We start from the raw sequence: 21,096 nt of genomic DNA on the forward strand, positions 1-21,096 counted from the left end.
GGAGCTTGCTGGAACCTTGGAGTTCTCACTGCAGGAGACCCAGGGACAGCCCCAGGAGCTGAGTAACTTGCCAACGAGGGTAAGGGAGCGATCCACACGAGTCAAGAAAACACCAAGAAACTTGAGTGACTACGTTCTCCATTGTGTATAACAATATGTACAAGTGCTTAGGGTAAAAAATCACTTGGAGGGAAGGACATTTATGTACTGTCAGCTCGGTTAGTAAGGCTGAGAGTGTTGTGTTGTCTATGGTTTGTCAGTCAGCAGCTGGCATCATGGCTGATAGCTCGTCAGATAACCTGTGTAACCAATGTATCGTGTAATGCAGACACAGTGCGTGTAACGGGTACATAAAAAAAATCATTACACTCGTAATCTGGTTAGGACTGTTCTTAACTGGCACATGTCACTCACACATGGCGCTACTGCCAGCATGGCTTGGTTTATTTCTGTAGCCTAAGCATGCATAGTTTGTATATTTTGCATATTTTAGTACATAAGTCAAATCATACAAATGCAGATTTTTCAAAGGTAGTGAGACATTATATATATATATATATATATATATATATATATATGTGTATGTATATATATATGTATATATATACATATATATATGTATATATATATGTATATATATATGTATATATATATATGTGTGTGTGTGTGTGTGTGTGTGTATGTGGGTAATTAGACTATTTAGAGCAAAATAATATATGATGGTATATTTCATTAGCTTTTGCATCAGTATTCTAAAATTAAAGTGGGGAAAAATGTAATTATGCTTTGGTAATTTCAAACAAAAATGCAATGTAGAATTCACACAGAAGTATATCAGTGTGTAGGAAAAATACAGACGTCAGGGTGGTTTATAAACTACAAAAGTGTCTAGTTATCACAAATTTAAACATATCACAAATGAATTATAGATATAACATGAAATTGACATTGAAAAATAAAAAAATTTCCACTCACTTCCTGCATTTAATATATTTTGTAATCACATGTGTTATTAAAAATTAAAGACTGTTGGAATACCTACCTGTTGCCCTCCATAACAAGCAACAAAGAGTGATCCACTGCGATCAACAGTCATGCTGTCTGGAAACCCTGATATGTTCTGTTTTTTGAAGTCAACCAAGGTGTACATGTTACCTGAAATGAAAAATAAAATAAACACAGTACCTATATTAGGAAATAATTGATTGAAAAGAGAATAATATATTAATTTTAAGGTTTGTGTACACAAAACTGGACATGAAATCCAGTAAGACTGTTTTATATTATTAAAACTTAATATCAGGATAAGATACTGAAAACTGCTTATACTCATACAGTCCTAATAAAGTCACTGTACATACTTACTGACATGCCCAGATGTGCTATTGAAATCAAAGGCATAAACTCTGTAAGCATCACTGTCTATGAAATACATTGTTCTATGATCAGGACTCCAAGCAATGCCATTGGAAATACTGATTCCAGCATAATGGCGAATGATGTGGAAAGTGTTTTCCACAGAATAAAGTGCTCCTTGAAAGCTTTCAAATACTCCTTGAGAGATCTCATTTCCAATGGTACCTGAATAAAAAAAAATAAAAAAAACATTAAAAATAAATAAAATATTTGTTTACTTAATTTTCTAGTCTACTTGATCCATGTAAGATATTAGTTTAAAAACACTATAAGAGTTTCAGTTGTATACAAATGTGTATGCGCCACAAGACTAGACACACTTTGCAAGAGAAAAAAACTGTTAAAAAAAGGCATAAATTTCACTGCTTTCAAATAGGCTGAGAACATTTGTGATTAGTTTGAAGTCATTTGGCAAAAGTCACTTAGCAGGCATCGAAATTTGCCTACCGTGTAGAAAATGTTGATGGAGATTTGTTTACAATGTAAAGACATAAAACCAAATGATTGTTCATGTTGAGTAATTCTCTGACCTCAACAGTTAGGATCATGTCAGCACCATGCTCGTTGCCAGGGCCGCCGAGAGGGGGGGGGAAAAGGGGCAAATGCCCAGGGGCCCGGTAGCCTTAGGGGCCCGGGCGCCCGGCTGGGAAGTGGAAAATAAATGGCTGGAAAAATATTTTCCCCCTGCTATTAAAACACACACACACACACACACACACACACACACACACACACACACACACATATATATATATATATATATATTGTGTGTTCCTAAAACTACAGTCGATAACCAATAACCTAATCGAGCAGTACTTGTAGCATTCAGTTCACACCAAAATACTTGCGTAGTAGCAGAAATGGGAACGCCAGGTACGAGCACAATAGGTTTGCTTGGTCCCGTACACCCCTCCACTTGGGGTCAATGCCATTTAGACTCGCCCTTCTGAAGTAAAGAATGCGGTGATGGGCCCTGGATGGAGGGGGTGTCATGGAGATATCTGATGAAATGAAACATCTCAAATCAATTCATGTTTCAAATATTGGTCCAAATCAGTTGATACCAATCCAGCTTTTAAACACACTACGGAGATTAAAATTCGATAGTTTATTTCCAAACGTGTGTATCGCTGTTCGAGTGTTCTGCCCAATCCCGTGACAGTTGCCGAAGCCGAAAGGTCCTTCAGCAAAATGAAGGAAATAAAAAATGTACATTGCTCAACCATGTCTCAGGAAAGGATTAGTGGACTCACCTTGCTTGCCTTAGAGCCTGATCTCGCTCGGTCATTGAACTACGACGATGTAATTAACCATTTTGCTTTGAAAAAAGCACGGTAAACAGATTTGTTGTGATTACTTCTGAACTATTTAATTGTTTGTAAATCAATATTATTGAGTAGAATAATCCTTTTAAATGCATTATATGTTTAAAATTTAAATAATATACTACAGTGTATGATTATTCTGAATATAGTGATTCGATATGAAGTAATGACTGTTCTGTTGTAAAACATTTTGAAGTGTTATTTAATTTAGACATTTTTATAATATATACTATATTATAGTATATGACATTTGAATAGTTGTGTTTTATTAGGATGTAAAATATATATCATTGTTATTTAAAATGCATGTCATTTATTATTTTGCATCAAACTAAGGGTATTAAATTAATTTGTATAAATTATTAATATGTATTACAAATTTTTCAATGTAATAAACGTGGTTCAATGTGTTTGTTTTCGAAGTAATAAAATTTATTATTACTTTAAATTATTTTAATAATATCTATTTATATTCAGAATAATTTATTATACTTATGGATTTTAAACACTCATATAATAATGCAATTTCTGATTACCATTTAAGATTTTTTTTTAGCAATATATACATCAAAATTAATTATTATTTGTATTTTTATGGGATTAACAATGTAAAAGTTCACTGAGATGATACATGCAAATGCTATTTTCTTTTGCGTAACTAGGAAATTGTTATGTATGTTCAAATGAAGGATGCAATTTTACGATACCATATATATTTATGGTATCCGTAGTACCAAGGGCGCAACAACAGGAGGGGGGGGGGGCAAGGGTATTTTGCCCCCCCTCTGAAACCTTGAAGTGGGGGCAAACGGGGGCAAAGAAAGTGCTGTGTAATCAATTTTTAGATGATAAAACTGCTTAAATAGCATCATTTTCCACCTTGAAATACAAATTTTCCCGGGGGAGGACCCCCGGGCTCCTCGCTTCAATAGGAGGGATCGATGATTCTTTATAAAAAGGTATATTGCCCCCCCTTTGGAAATTTAGTTGTTGCGCCCCTGCGTAGTACGTAGTAGTGGAATGCAAAAAAAAAGGAAGGGGGCCTACTACCCCAGCTGCCCAGGGGCCCACAAATTCTCTCAGCGGCCCTGCTCGTTGCTACAGAGCTAGTTAGTCCTGTTGGGTATTCAATCTTAATACGTACTACATCGTAACACATGCTGTGTAAATATGTATCACCCTCTTGTTGTGACTAGAGTAGTACTTGTTTTGTTTTTAGTCAGTTGTAAGCTAGATGGCAGTATGTATGTATTCTTTCATGGGATAGCTCGGTAATAAATCATGTGAAAATGCGACTCTGACTGTTTTTAATACGTCAACACGATTAATAAACCAACAAGACTGTCTTGTCAGCTGCCTTCTAGAGTAAGTAACGTTTGCATTGCCTATTTCTTGGATGCTTATATTATTTTGTTTAGTCACTGTATTTAAGTTTTTATTGATGTTTTTAATGTTTTATTGCTGAATATTATGACTCAGCTGCTCAAGTCACTAGTCAATACTCCAACTGTCACGTTAGACACTACAGTTGTATTATATGAACAACATTTATAGAATTAAGAGTACCTATTTAAAAATAAACTGGATTAGGATGTGAATATCATTTTAAAACTAACATTTCTGATAAAACATGAATTTGTGAAGTTCACTTCATTTCTTGATTTAACTTGCGTTTCTGTGCTACGCTGCATATTAACAAGCATTTCTATGTTATGCAGTATACTCTTAACTCTGATTTCAGAGATATGTACATAAGTTTTATTGAAACCCTTCATCACATCTTGTTCCTATGAACTATCAGAATTAAAAAATAGATTAAAACATTTTAATTATTCAGTTTCAAGTCCATCAATTTGGCTCTGAACAACACTAAATAATGAGGTTAGCAAATTTCCTTAAGGACGGAACTATAGATATTAACATAATTAAAAACAAGATAAAGTAAAAAGTTATGTACATCCATTACTTCTATACATTTCTCTTAGATTAAAAAAAGAATATCATAACATATTACTGATTGTGACCAGCAATCATTTAAAAAAGTCACACATTCACTTCATCACCAAGTTTTTGCAAAACAAGTGGTCACTCCACATTACTGTGAGTAGCAAAACGTTTGAATAACAAAAGCCACACAATAAGCACGTGTGGTACATATTTCAAAAGCTTTATGTGGATTTCTATAGAGTATTATCTTTAAGATATCAAATGGTTACATTACTTCACGACCTTGACTGTGATAATGCAACAAGAATTATAATGAGTAAGATTACTGTTGTAGAAGAACACTATTAAAGTTCAAGGTTTCTTAGAGATGAAAACAATCTTGTAAAATTTCCCTTAAAAGTATTTTGTTTTCCTCTGAGCAAAGAATAATGTCTAACACATTCATAAAAAAATTATTTCATGACTATATTCTGTACCTCTGAAATGCTAGTAATTATATCAAAACTAAATCAAAACTAAATCAAATACAATTGTTAAAAAATTTGTAGTTGTATATAGTTGGTACTTCCAACTTACTGGCTGTACAAGCTCATATGACCACTGAGAAAGAGCTTATATTTTATATTTTATCATATTGTAATGGAGTGGATAAATAAATAGGGCAGTAGTAATAGTTAAAACTTTCATAATCCTCATTAATGCAATTAAAAGAAGTTAGTTAAAATTAAGTAAAATTAATTAGAACTAACTTACAACTAAATTCTATACAAATTACAATTTATCAAATACAAACAAGATACATAAAATAATTACTAGAGGTCTATTTGCTTTAAATTATAAAATCAAATTTCTACAAAATGCAACTTTAATGAGTAGGTAACTTCACTAGTTTCCAATTAAACATAGGATACTGTAAGGTGAGTTGAGAACTTAAGTCCAGAATTTATTGATTAAACTTAAATTTACAAAATAAAAGAGTGTCTACACCTAATCTCTTAATTGGTAACCTCCTGCAAATAGAAACTTTGGCTTGAAGGATGAGCAACTTCGTAATCACACTAGCTTAAGTACCCGGCATTGCCTCAGTTAAACACATCATAATATAAGGAACATCACTATCAAGTTTCAAGTCTGTAGGACATACACTTGAAAAATAGGAAATTTTGATTTTAAAGTCCCATTGGTTGCACAATCTCGGTGCATCAAGACTACGCATCAGCAAAACAGGGACGCCAATCTTCAGCATCATTTTGTAGGAAGGAAAGTAACCAAACAATATCGCGTTACAAATTCAAGGCAACACCATCTATTGACGAAGTTCTAAACTAAATTTTTACTAGTGCCTTTAGTTCACTAGCAGCCGCGAGATTCACAAGTGGATGGGTTTCGCCAAGGAGAAGGATAGGAAGTTGCCAAACCTTACTATATTACTGTGCGGTGGACATAGAGAAATTGACACAAAATCACTGTTTAGTGTGTCTATGACCTACCTATGATTTTCTAACATAAAACTGAATTTACCCCTTTTTCACTCCCTCAGGGTTGGTTTTTCATAGTTATATGTAGTCTGTGTCACTCTCTGGCTCATAAACTATGGGGTGCTGTCATAACTTAGAAACACACAACTTAGAATCACGCAACTTAGAAACACATAACTTAGAATTTTCTAAGTTATGACCGTTCTAAGTTATGACTTTCTACGTTATGACGTTTCTAAGTTGTGTGGTTCTGCGTTGCGTGTTTCTAAGTTACGTGTTTCTAAGTTATGATCGTTCTAAGTTGTGTGTTTCTAACTTGTGATAGTTCTAAGTTGTGACTTTCTACGTTACGACGTTTCTAAGTTGTGTGGTTCTGCGTTGCGTGTTTCTACGTTACGTGTTTCTAAGTTATGACAGTTCTAAGTTGTGTGTTTCTAACTTGTGATAGTTCTAAGTTGTGACTTTCTACGTTATGAAGTTTCTAAGTTGTGTGGTTCTGCGTTGCGTGTTTCTAAGTTACGTGTTTCTAAGTTATGACAGTTCTAAGTTGTGTGTTTCTAACTTGTGATAGTTCTAAGTTGTGACTTTCTACGTTATGAAGTTTCTAAGTTGTGTGGTTCTGCGTTGCGTGTTTCTAAGTTACGTGTTTCTAAGTTATGACAGTTCTAAGTTGTGTGTTTCTAACTTGTGATAGTTCTAAGTTGTGACTTTCTACGTTATGACGTTTCCAAGTTGTGTGGATCTTGAACTGTTAACATTCGGTTGTGTGTTTGTGGCGAAGGTTTTCATACGGTCTTTCATGCAGTCCCTACATAGTTCTCACTCTGCCCGCTAGATGGAGATGAATACCTAACCATCTTTACCACGAGTGCTTTCTATTGGTTACTTTAAACACTAAATTTTATAAACTTTTTTTTTTATTAACAATGGCATTTCCACACAGTACGTACATTAAACAAAGAACATTTGTGAGAAATAAATATTATATATTATTAATTGTAGAATAGTCAAAAAATGAGCTTATCTCCAATTGAAACACAAAGTTGAACTATGAAATAAAAAAATATCCTAAATTATTTGAAGCGCAATCTAACAAAAAATTACTTCTACTGAATTAAAAAATAAAGTTAACATCCAATTACCAATATGATGGAAATAACGGCCATTTAAATGAGCTAGTAATGCCTAATACTTGATGGGTAGTTTTGATTGCATGGTTTTAAAACTGGGAACAATACGATTGGTTTATTCTTTGTAATAGTGAACACCAAATAACTCTTCGTGTTTTGATACTGCGTAATTAAAACAAGTATTTTGAATTTATATGTTATTTCCTTTAATTGTTAAAACTCCGCTTTGTTGGTCATTTGTGAAACGGAAAAATTCATTCACAGTCCAATGTTCAATAATAATGTATGTTCGCTGAAGTATTACGTGTAATAAAATGCATTAATGACTACGGCTAGTCGACGTCTTATAGAAAATGTATAATCATCCCATACAACACAGAAAGTTAGCCAATAGATTCACAATGAAACATTTTGTTAAGTTTTCGTTATGTGCGATTCACAGTTAAGTAGTATTATTTTAGTTTAAAAATTGGTCTAATAAATACATACTTAGCAGACTTACGGGTCTATCTTTTGACAAAAGTTTGAAATCAAAATATTTCATATGTTTTTTTTTTGTATATGTAAATTTACTATTTACTGCAGAGCTTTATAATCATGCAAATTTATAATATATACTTGATAGTTCAATGGTTTCATTACACGTTACAAGATATTACTTCAACCATTTGTTATTTGTAAGTAAATCATCTAGAGTTTGTGTTGTAGGCCAATGGAAATGAGAAAGAAAAAATCTTAGCGACATAGTTTTGTACCCTTCAAACGGATTGTCGAATAGAGTTTGATCGTGTATTGGATTATCAAGAAAACAATGCCAAAAACACGTACAAAGTTTATGAGTTGTGTTTCGAAATTATATTCGATACTGCTGTAGCGACCAGCCATCCTATCTTATTTTAACTCAATAACGTTCATTGTTTAAGAGAGTCTTTATTTTAAGAACTAATTTTATAACCGTAAATTAATTATACTGTTCCTGAGCGTACTTTTACTATCCATAATTTATTTGTGTTAACGCTTAATAGGCCCCTTCTTCAGAATTCTATTTTAAAACGATTTCTCTAGACTCATCGAAAATTAAAAACTTTGTTTTAAATTTTATATGAAAAAATTAGGCTGAAAACAAATTTAAGTATTTTTTTTTTTCGTAACCCTGAATATATTTCTTGGTGGACTGATTCATACTGCTGTATTTTTTAAGTGTACTTGGATTTGGTTGCCAAAATAATTAGTGTAACTTCTGCAGTCACAAACATTGTGTCGTTATTTTTACCAGTTACTAAATTCCATTAAATTAAATGAATAAGGAAAGTAGCATTTTAACAAATATTTTAATGTTGGTTAACTTGAATATTTTAACATTAAAAGAGAACAAAATTACATAAAAATTTCTTGGACTAACAAATTTCTGAATTCTTGCAACTAGTAAGGTCTGGCGAGTCGAAAACATAATTTAGAGTTGTTATTGTTGTTAAAGTTGGATTCTACCCGACTTTGACGTATTACTTTTACAGAAAAATAACAGATCTAATATTGTTTCATAACTCAGGTAGAATTTGATGCTTAGAGTGAAATTTGAATACTAGATTCCAATTTTACCTAGAAACTAAAAGATTCAAATAAAAAAATTGAAATAAATTACAAAAATTATGAATTCTTTTTTCATTCTCTTTTCTTCAGACAACTATTTATAAGTATAACTTATATTAAGACGTATTTGAAACCAGTCACATGAAAAAAAAATATTAGTGTCAATTAATTCAATTACGGTATTTGAACTTCGGGAAGACAAAAAATCCACAGCTGTCTTTACACTTCCAAGCCTATTAGGTGACTGATCTCCTCCGCAACAAGCAGAATGTCTTTATGTTCAAATACTATTTCTATTATTTAACTTTTCAATCTCACTGCACATGTCATAAAAATATACAGAATGCTGGTATGTAAATCTTCATACAATTAAAAACAATTAATGACAATTATTCTCATATGATGAAATTATTTCATAACATTTAATGCAAATAATTATTTTTATAAATGTTTGCCAACTTATGGTATATACATAAAGAGTAATTTTAAATATTTTAAGGTAGCAAAAAAATTTTAACGTCATTGTTTTCTTGTCCTATATTTAATTGAATACAGAAATATACATTTAACAAAAAAAAATCAGATTTAGTTGTTGCTTAAAGAAGGCAACACAAGTATTATGTGATGTAACATCATTAAAAAAAATTGCAAAAGTTCTAACCAAGAAGACACAATTTTCTGTTTATACAAATCAATAATTTATAAACGCCATATTTGTACTTATAATTGGATTCACTTACAACATACAAAAGTGCGTGCATTTTATTAGATTTAAAGGCGTAAAATGCATACGCCGTCCATTTCACACTTCTTTTATTCGTCATGACGGGTGAGCGCCACTTAATGTTTACAAATACAAATAGGCTTAGTTATTCTTTTATTGTATTGAATTAAACCTTACATATGTAAGAAATTAATTCCTCTTTCGCTAGACGTGATTTTAACTTTATCGTTGGAAGCCTCCGATTTGATTTACTTCGCGGGCAAATTACTTTAAATGTTGTGATACACACTGTGCTTAGTTTTCGTTTGGCGAAAACAAGGCTTTGAAAATAACGGTTTGCGGTAATGTTTTGTTCAGAAAACATTTGTATTAAAAATTGTGTTTATGTTTTAATATTGTAGTAAGAAGCCACATCGAATATTCTTTTATCAAATATCCGTCTGATAGTTTTACTTTTCTTTTTGGGTATTTCTTCTTCAATATCTTCATTTTTTAACGAGGATGCTTTGATATCTGTATTTATAAATGGACGTAACTGACCTATTTCTAAGCATCGCTTTGTTTTTAAGTGGGTTCTTAAGCCAGTGATATAACGTTGACTGATTTTCAAAAATTGAGAACACATTAGGCCTTCAGATGTATTTAATAATGCCATTAACCTTTAACATTACTGTCACCAAAATTCTTCTGATGTGGTTTTGAAAGAGCCATACTTTACTAGTACCCGCAATTAAAAATAATAGATTAGGTTTTGTACATGAATTAATGTAATACACCTTACGTGAATAGATAATAAAATAGTTCTAAAAAGTTACCACAATTCAATGGGATTATCTTGAATCAAGGTAAAGGCAGAAATTATTTAAATGAGCGAAAACAAAAATATACTTTACTAACACGACGACGGATTGTTCGTGAAACCACCCATGTTTTTTTGCGCGAATCAAATGCCAACTGGCGAGTGAGACGGCGGCGCGGCGGCGCGGCTATGTCCGAGTGCATGCGAGATGCAGAGCAAAGAGCGGCAAATTTGACTGAATTTTGCGCGATTTGTCAACAAATTCACGATATGGATCCACAAGCCAGTGAGGGATCCCCCAGGCCTTCAGATGATGCTGGATCCCGCGGGATTGCGGGATTACTCTTAGCTGTATTGCAATCCCTAGTCTCAGTGCCTTGCTCCTGTCAAGCTTATACGCCTATAGTGTTACAGTCTTTCATTTACATGTACCTTATTAAGTAATGCGATTGTAGTCTCGTCTTTATTTGCTATCAGCCACGCACACGGAGCTCAGAAGGGAGACGCTAGCCATCAGTGTGTACCTAAATACGTTTTGCTAACTAATCAAACCATCTATCTTTACAATAAATATATTTTTAAGTTTCTCTACTTTTAAGAGCAATGCATATATTTTAAACCATGTTTTGCTATGCATGTTTTATCAATTCTGACTATTACCACATTTCTACAGCTATAATTAAATAAATTTAAATAAAAACTAAATATAAGAAATTGTTCGAATTTTACATTCAGTTTGATATCAGTTATTTGTAGGGACCGGAAAAATTCGCGGTTTCAATTGCCTTTAGGATAGACTGCACATTCCCCTGTACGCTCGGGCAAATAACGCAAGTTCATTGGCTGCTGACTTGTAAGACGTCTCAGCTGGTTTGTCTGTGATTCGATCCTTCTTTGGTTGAGGGTTTATAATTGGTTGATATTTGTCCAGACGAACAATAAGCCAATAGCAAAATCATCTCAAAGGTATATTTATTTTAATTTTAGCCTATCGCTGAAACAATCGGTGAATTTTTCCGGTCTCTAGTTATTTGTACTGCTTCTATAAAGAAAACATGCTAAATCTGAACCATCCATACAACTTACTTAGTCCCACACCTATTTCATTAGAAAAATCTGGTCTAAAATTAAAAAATAAAGAATTATACAACTAATTTTATAAAATAAATGTTTTACAAGTAGTCAGTATGTTTATAGTTCACTTAAGATAAAGTAAATTTCTTAGTTGCTCGTGTCAAAAGTAATATATATTCAATGTAAGTTTTAGCCGCAGCGTCAGAAAAGCATAGTGTAATATTAGCCTAACAACTTCAAGCGCGCAAGGAAAGAATATATATATACAAACATATACACACACCTAATATGTGTGTGTGCTTGTATGTACATGTGTGTATATATAAAACATTTTCAGCAGTTTGTAGAACAAGAAATGAATAAATGATACATAATACATTCATTTCTTAAAATATAATAAAAATAATATCCATCACATTTATTACTTCCTAGCTTTATCCCACACGGCTTCGCTCTCGTTTAAGTAGATTTTGTCATTCAATTCAGGTTATCGGTCGACACAGGAAGAAAAACTATTAAATTAAATTAATTAATAATATAATTAACTCATTTCATTCATGTTGTTCAATACGGGTAGAGGTTAAATATTTACAAAAGAAAAAAAACTACAAAAAATAAATCAGGGTTAAGTGTTGGAGAAGAAAAGAAATAGCGGAGTTTGTGTTAGTAGAGTCATGGGTTCTGCCTTGTCGCGAATTTAAGATCCCACTCCATATTAAATTTTACCTACAGTTAATTAACATCCCTTATTAACTCCGCTTGTAATCTATATCTTACATAGTATAAACCAAAGTCGCTTCCCGCTGTCAAACTGTCATTATGTATGCTTAGATCTTTAAAACTACGCAACGGATTTTGATGCGTTTTTTTTAAAGATAGATTGATTCAAGAGGAAGGTTTATATCTATAAAACATGCATAATATAATAGAGAAACACTGATAATTTTAGAGGTTTAGTGATGTTGTGATGAATTGGTAGAAAATCACCATGGCAGCGGCTGTAACATTGTTGATGCTTCATTCGTTTCTATGGCAACGACTATTTCATTGTTAGTGCAGTCCCCATCACCGTTGAAATTTTGCGGGGAATTTAAATATATAAAAATTGCTCTTTTTTTTTCCAAATATATATCCTACCGACTTGAAACTTTACAGTAATGTTCCTTATGTTACGCAGGATGACGTTTTCCGAAAATCAGCTCTCAAGGGTGGTTAAGTCCGTGCAACAGTGGTTACTTCGTCTCCATGGCAACGGGCATCGCTTTGATTTCTTTTTCCATTCGAGGCGCTGCAGTGGCGTACCCACAAGGAGGGGCATGTAAAATGAGCGGCGTAAAAGTGTACTGCCTGCAGACTGCCGAAGCGAAGTACGGGTACACCAGTTGACGTTGCGTGCTCGAGAGTCGGGAAACCATCGGTGCTATTCGTTTTCTCTCCGATACATTAAAAAACATTGTAATAAATTAATTTCCATAGTATTTCATTAATTATTACTGTAAATGGGAGATTTGGTCTTCTTTTCCCTGTAGTATAGCCGTGCGAAGTCGGGTTGCGCAGCTAGTATATATATAAATGATGAAATTTCTTCTGCTTTGAGGTGCAATCGCGTAAACACGACTAAAAGTACCGGTATGGGACCATCACCATTCGAAGCGGGATCGCATGTAGGTGGTTCTAGGTTATTATTAATTTTTTGAATTCCGTAGACCCTTTCACCAATTTTTGTTTAGATTTTTAAATTTGATAAGATTTTTCACCAGTAAAAATATATACATACAATTTATGTTATGGAAACGTTTCTCCGTGCTAACGGATTGCTCATAGCAACGAAAAATAACTACACCCAGCGATATATTAGTTAGATTTGCTGTAAAAATTTTCTTTAAGTTTATTAAACTATAATTTATTTTTTGATGAAATATATCCTATGTCCTTTTCTGTACCCCTGACAATGTGTATGCAAAATTAAATCATGATCGGTTGAGTAGTTAAGGCGTGAAAGCGTAACAAACAAACAATCAAAATCAAATTTGCATTTATAATATTAGTAGGATGAATGAATAAAAGTGCTAATTGAACGGAACAGGCCTGTGTTTATTTTTCATAGTCGTTTACCTATATTTGTTTAAGTCATTGACATTTCTTTCAATGAAATTAGATATGTGCCTCCCGAAATCAGATACTAAAATAAAAAAAAGTTAATTTAGTTTTGTTTATGAATAGGTTGAACGAATATTTATGCTTGTGTATACGAGCACAGCGACTGCTTGTTGTCAACGGAAATGTTTGCAGGTTTTACTGTATGGCTTGTCATTGTGATGCCTCAGCGGGGCGCCTGAGATCCCGGACTCAAGGTCGTAGGGTCTTTGGAGAAGAATACCTGAAATGTGCTGGGGTGGGGTGTGGCAGGAAACCCGTGCGTCACTGGGGAAGGGAGATAAGTTGCCAAGTGGTGGGGGAACAATTTACGGGCAAACGGATTCTCAAGACAAAGGACAGAATGAAACTTACGCAGATATTCGTGCTGGTTTGTATGAAATATAATTCGAGTATTCACAAACACAAAATATTATAAAAACGCAATACAGTCTCCTTGAGTTCTATGGGGAAATAAATTTTTGTTTAGTTTAAGTGTTCCAAGTTACTTCCAAAATTAAACCTTCACATTAAATAATGTTATAAAAATCTACAGTTTTTCACTTTTTACAATCGTATTCTAACACATAAAATTTTTTCACCCGTTCAGATGGTAAAACAACGAGCTTTGAGAGACGCACGTGTACACTTACAAGGGGCCATCCGTAAATTGTCACTCGAATCATGATTTTTTTGCCCCCCACCCCCACCCGGGACTTGTCACAGATGGTGTGACGTCACAAATTTTCCAATTTTATATATTGAACTAATTTAATTAAAACAGCAGTTTTAAAATTATTTTTACTCTAATTAAAAATATGTTTTAAACAAAATAACATTAAATCAAACATTTTTCGCTTACATTTAAAGTTTCGCATTTCAATATTTTATATTTGGACATGTGACATCACGAAGCTTATGACGCCTCCTACCCCTTGTCACACAATGTCACACTTCGTCGACTACCTCCCCTCCCCTTAACTCATGGCGTTATTTAGGGATGGCCCCCAATGAGACCAAGTCTTATCAGTTTCAGACAAGAAACTCAAGAAAAGGTAAATAACAATGTTTTCAAATAACCTTTAAAAATCACACAAGACATCTTGTAATTCTGTCCTCCATATTTAATGTAACGTATTCCGAGAACACTGAAGTTATTTGTATGGAAGCCAACGACTTTATTTTTATTACACGTTTCACGTTTTCACTTATGCAACTACCAAACAGTGAAAGCACATGAAATTTTTTAATGAAATTATAAAGAATTGCTTACTTTGACATAAAAATTAACATTACTTATAGAAATAAGCCAACTGTAAATTGTTTCGACATTTGTATTGTTTCAAGTTGCAGGGTCGGCGATGTTAGCGTCTGGCGTATTTTACCTATAAATTGCCGCAGTTTTATTGCACTTGTTGCATGTAGCGTCCTGTGCGTTTGATTTTCTTGCGAAGTTTATAACATTAGCCTTGTAGTCAACTAGTGAACACCTTAAGGTGTAGCCAAATTATACTTGTTGATTTTATTTAATTTCAGACACCCGTGGTCAATTCTTAAACATAATTTACTACAGTTACATCCAATTGTTAAATTTTCATGTATTTCACACTTCTTCCACGTGAAAAGTGCCACGTATCTACCGCTCAAGCCCGCTCCACAATGTGTAATGGAACTTCAAGAAATTTAGGTTTCAATATGCGTTCGCTGCTTCCACAGTGTGTGAAAACTTAACAAATGGTAATGAAGTGATTGAATTTCACGGTTACGAAAAAAATAAATTAACTGAAAATTGGTTGAGTTACGATAAAATAACCACGGTCATGATTTACACACACACGCCTACACGCACACACACATGTATATAAACATAATTATATAATTAAATATAATTAAAAACAAAGTAATGATTCTGGAGGCAAATTGAAAATAATGTCTTATAATAGCGAACTACATATTAAAAGTTCTCAAATAAAATGAAAACAACAGCATACTCTGTTTATTAATTACTGAAATCCAGCGGTATTGGACGTCTACACTTTCAACTACCATGATTCATAACTGCATTTGCTTTACGAGAACTTGCAAAAAAATCAGTGTAAAAACAACAACATACAGGATTAGCATATATGAATGACCGGATGTAAAAAAAATCATATTTTCAAAGATATTATTCCATCAGTGATACTGAAAAAAAAAAAAAATTCCAATTTCTTATCAAAATCGTTCACTTCATGGCAGCTTTACCTTAGAACTCGATGATAATCGGAAAAAATGATAAGTGTTTATAAACCAAGTATACATTAATAGTTAATAATCAGGCATTGATATGTTTACATCTCATGACCTAACTTCGTATTACGCTTCATATCCTAGTAATTTCGTCATTGTAGATCCACAAAATGTACTTGTACTAGACCCCAATTTACATATGGGTCAACCAGGCATTCGCCCAGATTTCCAGTTTTTGAGCGGCGAAAGAATTCGTGGTACGAAAAAAATTGGACAAAAAGGTTTGAGGGACGAGAAATAATGCCTAAAAATATAAATTACTAAATAAAATAATTTAGAAAAAGATTTAAAATTTGTTTAATAGTATACTGTAACTCATATTTTATTACGGTACGTATAACAACCGTATAAAAATGCTACAAGCATTTATTAAATTTAAAAAAATACACACAGCCTTTGTCTTTGAAAAACCTTTGTATTTAGTTGCATAACATGCTGTTTTAAAACTTATTCAAATAAGCTTGCCATTGAAAAGTTTTATTATTTTTGCGGGGAACTGGAAAGAAAGGGGGCAGCTAAAAATTATCTTCCCAGAGCGCTGGCTCCTGAAATCGGGGCCAAGTTAGTACATAATACAAGAGCAACCAAATTACTAAAATTGTTTACGATGAAATGTACATATTTTCCACTTTCCCTACAACCAATTCTATAGATTTTGGTGTAAAGTCAAAATCATCCTCACAACGAATCAAGTGAAAGCTTACATTCGAAAATATCTTAAAATAAATGTATTGTATAAATAAAATGGAAAGGCTGTTTGCAAAACAATCTGTTATTCACAAATGCAAGGCTACGCACAGTTAAAACATACTTGTTTTTCCAACACTCAACCCACTCAATACTAAAGAACATATACTGAGAACTAAAATTAACCTAGCCAAACTCAAGAACTAATTATTCTTAGATGACGCTGAGGGCACTATTCATTTGGTTAGAATTCGTATATAAGGAGTATAAAATCTATATTGTAACACAAAAAATTAGGATAGGTTCTTAATATGGTAATTTTATAAAATAGCAGCTTCTTGTAAATAAGGCTAATACAAAACCGTGAAGTGGAAGATTCGTTGCGTAAATTCAGAAGTAGTAATATTCATTTGGTACGTAAGTAAAACTTTATTACGCAATTAATAAAGGCAACCTAACTAACCTTTAACTGTAGTTACTATTCAACTTATTTTCCAGGAGCCGCTACTCTGTAATTTTGCCCTAAAACATTCCGATATGGCATACGAGTAATATATAAATGTATGTCCGGCATCTGGTGCCAGTACATTGTGTGTGGTTGAGGTCCATCGTGTGTGGTTGAGGTCCATCATCTTGGATTGTGAATTCACGGCGGCCATTTTGCATGACCTTGACTTTGACCTCGGCCGCTTGATATTCCTGACAACATTTTGTTGGTGTTCTCCCTGTGCTCCTGGTTATTCCTGTCAAAACTTTTGTTGAATTTCTTAGTGTGCTTCTGGTTAATCATTAGAAAGTAGGTTCATTTCAAGCATTTCTTCGATATGAGACATGCAATTGTATTCAGTTTTGCGTTTATTTAGTGAATTCCTGTTACCAAATTACTTTCGATATGAGAAATGCAATTGTATTCAGTTTTACGTTTAGTTAGTGAATTCCTGTTACCAAATTACAACTAGAAATTAAATCAGGTGAAACTCACACATAAATTAGATTTATCACTGAGTCGATTTCTATGTATTAAAACAGCTGAGAACCACAGCATGCAAGACTATTCTCCTTCTGCTTGAGGTCTAGCAAAGCTCTCCTTCTATTCCGATCGTGAGTTAAAATCCTGCATCTCGCCTAAAACAGTGGCCGCTTTTACAACATAACAAATAACGAATGTTTTATACTTGCATTATTATACAAGGTAAATTGTACTAGATGGATTCAGATATATTGTTTAAAGCAAGAACACTGTGAGCAATTACATGAGGAGACATCTGTAGGTGAAAAGCAGATCTACTTGTAGATGAATTTTTCAACAAATGTAAAATTAACTCTAGCTGATGGTTTACTGAAATTCCTACTTGAATGTCTGTTTTAGTTTGGAACACTCAGTATGCTTCTGACCACATTCACAGAAGCTAGTATGGATTCCGTAGCGATGTCTGTAGCCGTTATCGAACGGACACAAGTGTAGTTATTGCAGCAAGAAATTTACCTTGCAATAATTGTTAAACGTCATGAGAGAAGCGAGTGTATTTTGGGTCATTACCAAAAATTATTTAGTTGCACTCATCATCATTTAGTTGACGAAATATCTTGAATAAACATCACAAGATCTGTACAACCAAGCTAACTGATGATAAAAAGAACGGTGCTTCAACATCCAGAAAGTGAAATAAAGACAACACTATCCCAGATTTCGTTAATGATTTGAAATTAAATGCTAACGAAGAAAGTAGCATCTTTAATGGAAATGAAAAAAAAAGAATTATCAATAGCAAATTGAAGTCATCTTTGCATAACTGAAAACAATATAAAAGCATCTGAAGTTGACAAGTTAGAATAACGTGATGACGCACTTGAACCTTTCAAGATCGAAGACCAAGCTGTAGCACCTGAATCTTACAAGATCGACAATTGTGATGAAGCACTGAGATCTAAACGATGGAAGCGACATGTTCAAATTATCAATTCTGATCATTTCCGTGATGATCAATGGGACGATTATGATTATAATAACTATGAGGCTGGTTTGAAAACAGAAGACTATCGAGTTTCTCAGAAAATTGGCAGTAAAAGCGTAAAGAAGATGGAGGCAGCAGCAGTAGAAGAGATTGATTACACAACATGAGAAGATCCTAAAATATTGGTCGATAGGTTTAGACTTCTACTTGCTTCCCAAAATGTTAAAAATATATCCATTACTAAAGAAAAAGGTACTATACTTCATGCACTAAGATGTACGGGATAGTACAATAATGCCTTGTTTTACCTGCAACTGTATTTTATTGAAAAATTAATTATATTTTGTATTTTGGAAAAAATGTTTTATTTCTTGTATTTTAATTTATCGCCTAAGATTGTTTTCTCACACTACAATTTCTAACTAAAATATGCAAAAATCGTCACCAAACAAAATAATAAGTAACAAAAAAGCCTTCTCAGCAATCGAGACAATTTCGGGCTAAATATGACTGAAACCAATAAGAGCTAAATTCAGTTGTAGCTGTTGTAGAGAGTTGGAGACATTGTAGCCGTTGTAGCCAGTTGGAGCTGATGTAGCGATTGTAGCCGTCGTAGCCAGTTGGAGCTGTGGAAGCCAGAGTAATTTTGAGTTGTTGATTTTAATCTTTACTCGGACTGGACAGTAGCAGTCGCAACAATGACGAAGACCTTGATGACGTATGTACCATCAGCAATTGAAGGTTCTTCAGTTCAGTCTGACCTATCACCTATAACAACAGTAATGCTGACTATCGTCAGTAGAGATCATTGTGGAAGGTCTACCATCGTCGTTTACATACTAGAGGAGACTTTAACGGGTGCAGTGTCTTTATCAGCAGTAAAAACATAAGTATTGAAAACGAATACATCGTGGTTCGGATATGCTTGGCCTACAAGGCTGACATTGTAAATGATCTGTTCGAACAGTATTCTGAGAACCGATGAATTAGATCTTATGGTTCGGGATACTTTGTCTATACCTGAAATGGTACATGAGTAAGCTGAAGGAGTTTCCAAACCTCTTGGTGTGGAGACGCTTGTCATACGGCCTGTCTAGAGTGACGTTTTGTTGTAAGGCCAACTATCCAATTGTCAGAAGGTAAAGAGAGAAATAAAAAAATATATATTTTTAGTCTAAAATCCCCTTTTTTGCATCGACCAAGGATTGAACCGAGGACTGAAATCAATTGATTCAATCGCTATATTATTTGGCTAATTTCCTAATATTTTTTTGATTTTTTCTCGATTATTAATTTAATAAGTCAGAATTTCAATATGGCGATCAAACCTACATCTGCGGCTCACTAGGAGCCGATAGATTAGGAAAGTAAATATATATATTTTTGTATTTTTAAATGAATTTAATTAAATTTTAAACATAAAACTTTATTTGTATTGCTCAAGGATTGAACCAAAGACTTAAATCAATCGGGTCAATCATTACATTATGAAAGATTTTCTTTTATAATTTTTGGAATCATTTCCGGATATATAGGTTAATAATTACAGAATTACAATATGATGGCTATGATGTCCGAAAATATGGCGGAAGTGACAACATTCTTGCAATAAATACTCCTGCACTCTTGCCAACATAGCGGTAGCGCTCTATAGCATACGGCTGGATACTAACGTGCCTGGTAGCTAGAATTGAAAACAAATATGTTGGCAGCGCCCTCTAGCATATGGTTGGTGTACTACATGACACTTACGCTCCTATTATTGTGAATTGAAAACAAGTATGGCGGCAGTTCCCTCTAACAAATTCTGATATTTTTATTTCATCATATTGAAAAAAAATTACGTCTGAATTTGCGACATTTTTTATATATACCTTATATAATCTCAGTCTGTTAAATGTCTCGATGGTCATGTGGTAAAAGGCGTATGTTTCTAATCCAGAGTTCCGAACTGCCATGGTTCGAATAACCTAACTGCCAATGTATACAGTATAAAAAATTAAATTTAATATGTCGATAAGGGTCATAAACTCATTAGTAGGTAATGGAACATCGAACTTATGTGCATGAGACAGAGAGTATTTGACAAACACTAGGAAAAAATAGCAGTAACAAAAATGGTAGACATTACATAATCCAAGATGGCGACCTCCAGTAGAAGAAAGAAAAGCAAGATGACAACTTCCGGCAGATAAAAACAAGATGATGGAAAAACCCAGATTGCGGCCGTAACGAATTGGGGCATTCGATTTTAAGATGGTGGAAAGTTTCAGAAACAAAATGGTGGATTCCAGTATGGCAGCGAGATCATAGTCCAGGTCATTCAAGATAGCCGCCATGATGTCACAATCCAAGATGGCGGACTCCAAACACACCACGCACCGACTTCAGTTTCCGGACATACATTTATACACTTCTCATACGGAATGCTAGAAAAAAAAGTTTATTTTGAATGCATACTGGCGTGAACTTCTTAATAATTATAAATACTTTTTTTGTTAAGAATTCTTTAAAAATATATCAAAAGGAGTTTTGTGTGTTTCAAG

At 33.5% G+C, this 21,096-nt stretch overlaps 1 protein-coding gene and 1 long non-coding RNA gene across 4 annotated transcripts in view; one reads left to right on the forward strand and one right to left on the reverse strand.

The window, feature by feature from the left end:
* Window positions 1-21,096, reverse strand: part of LOC134542004 (regucalcin-like) — a 63,267-nt gene that overhangs the window by 25,020 nt on the left and 17,151 nt on the right. For all 3 annotated transcript variants that reach the window (XM_063385793.1, XM_063385795.1, XM_063385792.1), the window contains exons 4-5: window positions 1,366-1,581; window positions 1,043-1,155 (exon numbers count right to left, since the gene is read on the reverse strand). In XM_063385793.1, coding sequence (XP_063241863.1) covers window positions 1,043-1,155; window positions 1,366-1,581 — 329 coding nt within the window. The remainder of the gene's footprint in view (window positions 1-1,042; window positions 1,156-1,365; window positions 1,582-21,096) is intronic.
* LOC134542011 (uncharacterized) overlaps window positions 1-21,096 on the forward strand; it is a 42,667-nt gene that overhangs the window by 9,726 nt on the left and 11,845 nt on the right. The window lies entirely within an intron of this gene.

Source organism: Bacillus rossius (assembly GCF_032445375.1).
Source record: "Bacillus rossius redtenbacheri isolate Brsri chromosome 4 unlocalized genomic scaffold, Brsri_v3 Brsri_v3_scf4_2, whole genome shotgun sequence".
Classification (NCBI taxonomy): Eukaryota; Metazoa; Arthropoda; class Insecta; order Phasmatodea; family Bacillidae; genus Bacillus; species Bacillus rossius.